Raw genomic sequence first — 4,791 nt, forward strand, 5'->3', positions numbered from 1 at the left:
GGTTCTGGGAAAAGGGGAAGATGCATGGACTAGGATTCCTGCAGATGCTGAAGGGGACAGAACACAGGGCTAATCCATTTAACACTCCAAGAATTCGTTATCCCCTTCCCCTCTATGGCCCAAGGGTCAGACGAGCCCAGCGACTGGGAATCAGCCAGCCAAGTCTCCTACAGCAGCCCCACACCCACACTCAAGGGGCTCTGAACATGCCCGTAGCGCCAAGGCTAGGTTCACACAAGCAGTATGTGGAGCCTGCTAGCACTGATCCCATCAGGGCACTCCTGCAGCCATGCACAGAGCAGATGCTGTAGGACAAGTGAGAGCTGAGGGGTTGATTTTATTGACAGCCATTGAGGGACGGGCGCCAGGTGTCAAGCCCGAGCTGCTGCTGTCGGCAGGTTGACATAGCTCTTCATGGGTGGGAGTGGTTTGATCTTGCGTCCTGCCCAGCCGCCCTTGCGGTGCCATAAGCCACTGCGCGGGCGCTTCCCCAGCCAGCGGTTCCGGCCAGCTTTCCCAATGATCCGCTTGTTGTGATCAATGTTGGAAACTCGCCCCACAGTGGCCATGCAGGTCTCCAGCACCTGCCAGAGGAAGAGAGAGGCTGTGAGCAGGAGCGCACCCGGGGCAGACAGCACCCAGAGTAGGGCTGCCTAGGGAGAGTTCTTGGCCCCTGCTGCCAAGGAGCTGCTCTGCCTGAGCACACAGCCATGCCCCAACAGCTCCATGTCCTCTCCTGGAACCCCTCTGATGTGTGGGAGGCCTGGCAGGCACTGGTCTGCCACCACTGCACCAGAGCAGGTGCCTCCCACTGCTGAACCCACCCGCTGGATGGGCTAGGCTAAAGAATAGGACTGAGACAAAGACCAGAGGCTGGGGGCCAGCTGGGTAGGGGATTCCTCTAACCTAGGGCAGAGCTGAGAGCCAGGCCTCATCCCTCCCTGCCTCAGCTCAGTGGCCTGTCCACACTGGGAATACGTATCCAGGGCCAGGCCTATGCTCCACAGGTCTAGGCTGCTACAGAGCCCATACAGCCAGCACAGATCCTCTGGCTGCTGACACTGCAGACTCAGACAGCAGCCACTGCTCAGGACAGAAAGGCATCTGCACGCCACCCTCACCCCCTCTCCTGCCTCTACCTGTATGTGTCTTTTAGACGGCAGCTGCACGATGGCCGTTCCATTCACCTTCCTCAGTAACACCCCACAGGTCCCTGCAGCACACAAGGAGACGGCAGGCTAGTTTCTGGCTTCCCTTAGCAACTGGTCCCTTGCCAGCAACCTCCTCCCTTAGCAAATGGTCCCCCGTCAGCAAACCAGCTGAAGCCCTCTGCAGTGCCTCGGAGAGAAGTGGCTCCATCCCAGATGCACAGAGCCCTCCCTCTTGTCACCGAAGGCGGCGGGCGGGAGGGGACAAAGGCACTCAGGATTTTCATACATCACAAGAAGGGTGTGTTCCAGACCCATCAGGTAAGGAACCCCTGCCCCCTGGCCTGGAGCAGGCAGATAGCTTTGGGAAGGGCCCCACACCCTGGGAGTGCCCTGCTCACCCACTGGGACAAGATATTAGCTCCTTCCCCAAGCAGGAGTTGCTGTTTTGGGATGTCAGGCCTCACAGCTGAGGCTAGGGGAGAGCTGTACAACCAGAAAAACAATAGGAAATATTCTCCCCAGCCTGGGGCACAGCTGCCAGAGCAGGGACCTTGAACCAAGATGGTGAAGGAGGGCAAAGGCCCAAGATACCAGCCTGGAATCAGCGATAGTTCCCTGGTACCACAGCACCCACAGGTCCCCATCCACCTCAGACCAGCACCAAAGCCAGAGGAAGATGCTCAATCCCCAACAAGGTGGAGTGAGGGAAAACCTAGGATATAGCCTGCCTGGAGGCAAACCAAACCGATCCAGTCATCTGGCCTCTACTCAACCCCATCCAGGCTGCTAGCCTTGAACAGAGGGACAAGACCAGACCTGCTTTAATGCTGGTTGTGATCCTGGCAAGGATCCATCTCACCTGCTGCTCGGATGTACTGCGCTCCTTTCCCAGGGTGGCTTTCCAGGTTATTGATCAGGGTCCCCACAGGCAGAGCTCCCAATGGGTACGCATCCCCCTCACTGGCAGAGACTGAAAGACAAAGCCCCGTCAGTGTGCTAGCACCAAGTCTGCTGATCACAGCGACTCCAGGGAGACGTAAATGGGGCTTCTCCAGCTCCCAATCCCAGCAGAAGGCCCCAAAGTAACTTCCCACCCGGCCTAACCCCTCACTCCATGGGGGGCCAGCACAGGCTCCAGGGCAATGTCTTGGTTTGGGTTTTTGCCTCGCCCTCAGGACAGGCTCTCACAGCAGGCTGAGAACATCTGAAGTTCCCCAACCATCATTCAACATTTCCCCTCTGAGATTGTTCTCCCAACCCCCCTGTAGCCCTGCATCAGAGGGTCCTGCCTGGTGTCCCAGAGAGCTGGCTGCACATGGGCGGCTGGCTCCTTCCAGCTGACACCATACCCAAAGCAGCTACAAGTCCCACTGTAGATGGACTGATGTGGTGTGAGCCTGAGGAAGGGTCTCTATGGAGATGTGCTGCACTAAGTGAGCTTGAGCAGCTATGCCCCATGCAGGCATGGCCAGCATCTTTCCCCATGGCAGATGCTGTTCTGAAGCTTGCAAGAGGCAGCAGTGCAGCCCCTGCCAAGGGGAGCCAGGCCCTTTGCCCTAGGATTCACCCAGAGCAGCCTGCCCAAGCTCACCTGCCATCCTGCCTATGTGCCCCGAGGTTTTGAGGAGGTCGCCAGGCTGCATGTTTTCTGTTGCAATGATCCAGCGCTTCTGCTTGCCGCCAGCCACCAGGGCAATATCAGCCGACCTGCCACAGACAAAGAGGAGCTCTGTGAGGGCACTGGGGTAGGGAGAGCAGCAAGATTATCAGCCTCACACCTGGCTCCCACAGCGTGACAAAGCTATACCGTTTACCATGGGCCCCACAGTGCCTCCCACCCCACACAGGGCAGCCTGGCCCATGCACCGTCCCCCTCACACCCACATGTGGCCCCACACCCCTGACACGTCCCCAAGCAAAAACCTGACCCACACTCCTCACTGCCGCTCACCTGCAGGGGTCGTACCGGACCTGGATCACCTTCTCCTCATAGGGGCCTGACTCAGCCCCAGATACATAGCGCAGCCGCTGGAAGTCAATCATGCGGTAGCGCTGCTTGTGCCCCCCGCCGATCCCATGCACAGCGATACGACCTGCACAGACAGCCAGAGTCAGACAGCCATCCTTGAGCCAGTTCCATCCACTCCTGGGCCCTGACCCAACTCCTCAGGAAGCAACCACCCCTCAGCTCCCTCAGGAGATACTGACTCCTGTCCAGGTGCCAGATGTGCCATCTCCTGCATCCATCCACACACCTGCTCTGTTTATGGAAGGAGGTATCTGGCCACACTGGGTCATTCTAAGCCCCCAGCATAGCTTCCTGCAGCTCACGTCCCAGCATGGCCTAGAGATGCTAACGGTGTACCTGGGCTGCATGCAGGAAGCGTGGGCTCCACAAACAAGACAAAGCCCTGAAGAGCAGACCCTTCCTGGCCCCACAGCATGGATCTTGGGCCATTAACTTCTCTGCTTCCTCTGTTGCCCCCCCAGATGAATGGGGTCCCTTGAGTGTAACCCTGAAGTCTGTTCTCACTCAGCTGCCCCAGTCTGGTGGGTTGCAGGGAATCTGCGCTCCAGACATACCTGTGTGATCACGGCCACCGGTCTTTTTCATGCCAATGGGCCTGGTGGTGTATTTGATCCTGCATTTCCACATGGGGTTGTTGGTGGAGAGGCTGGACGAGGTGCTGAACCCATGGCACGCAGGGAGGAGGTTCCCCCCAAGGCAGACCAGCCTGGGATGTTGGGCTATCTGGGAAATCCAAAACAGACAACATGAAACGCCGAGAGCAGAGCCGTCCAGCCGCAGGTTGCAAGTGGCGGGGACTTACAAGCGCTACAGCAGACGTGGGGCGAGCTTGCCACGCGGGCCCCTTCCCGAGCCCACCGCACTCCGGCCAGGCTGCAGACGGGCTCGGCATGCTGCACACACACCCCCTCCCTCCTTCCCTCGGCGGAAGGGCCGCGGGCCGGTACCTGCGGGAGGCTCGGGGCGGAGGGCAGCCGCAGGGCCCCTAAGGCCCGAGTCAGGCTCGACACGGCCATCGCGGCAGCACTGCGCCTGCGCAGAGCCGAGCGGAGCCAGCACGGAACGCGGCCCACACCTCGCTGCCCCTCCTCCCCCCCTGCGCGCGCACTACCCGGGGCGGGGCTCGCCTCACGCCACACTCTGGGGCACGGGAGGCCTCACTCCCAGCACGGCCCCCCCCCACGCTCCCCGGCCCCGGCTGAGCATGCGCGCCCGGCCCGAGGGGGCGGGGCCAGGGAGGACCCGCCCCCAGCCACAGAGCCCGGGGCGGGGCGTGTCTTGACTCCGCCCCCCGAGCCAGTCCTGATCCGCTGCTCTGAGCACAGGGCCCCGGTCCCCCCAGCTGGGCCAAGGCTGGTGGCGCACCGCGCCGGTCCGAGAAACGCCTGTCCGGGTTGGAGCGGTGTGGAGAGTGACTGAAGGCTAAACAAGCCTTGGAGCCAGGCTATTGTCTCCAAACCAAGCCTGGCACATCCAGGGAAATGACAGTGAAGCTCACACTCTGTGCCCTCGATCCTGGGCTAGGAATGCACCCCTAAGGATCCGCACAGCCTTACAACCATCCCCTCTAATAACCAGACCATTTTGATGGCGGTATTTTAGCATATGGCT

General features: G+C 60.3%; 1 protein-coding gene across 1 annotated transcript; it reads right to left on the reverse strand.

Moving 5' to 3' along the window:
* Positions 1–317: 317 nt before the first annotated feature.
* On the reverse strand, positions 318–4,351 carry MRPL2 (mitochondrial ribosomal protein L2). The gene is made up of 7 exons (XM_050951247.1): positions 4,128–4,351; positions 3,735–3,903; positions 3,103–3,244; positions 2,743–2,858; positions 2,011–2,121; positions 1,140–1,213; positions 318–584 (listed from the first exon to the last, which is right to left on the reverse strand). Exons 1-7 carry the CDS (start codon positions 4,194–4,196, stop codon positions 372–374), a joined length of 894 nt encoding a protein of 297 aa, XP_050807204.1. The 5' UTR covers positions 4,197–4,351; the 3' UTR covers positions 318–371.
* Positions 4,352–4,791: the final 440 nt, after the last annotated feature.

Source organism: Gopherus flavomarginatus, chromosome 4 (assembly GCF_025201925.1).
Source record: "Gopherus flavomarginatus isolate rGopFla2 chromosome 4, rGopFla2.mat.asm, whole genome shotgun sequence".
Classification (NCBI taxonomy): domain Eukaryota; kingdom Metazoa; phylum Chordata; order Testudines; family Testudinidae; genus Gopherus; species Gopherus flavomarginatus.

Coding starts and splice junctions, on each gene's coding strand:
- MRPL2 (XM_050951247.1), bottom strand. CDS start 4,196: ATGGCCGTGTCGAGCCTGACTCGGGCCTTAGGGGCCCTGCGGCTGCCC. Junction 3,904..4,127: donor CCGCCCCGAGCCTCCCGCAG/GTACCGGCCCGC, acceptor TGGATTTCCCAG/ATAGCCCAACATCCCAGGCT. Junction 2,122..2,742: donor GCACATAGGCAGGATGGCAG/GTGAGCTTGGGC, acceptor TTTGTCTTTCAG/TCTCTGCCAGTGAGGGGGAT.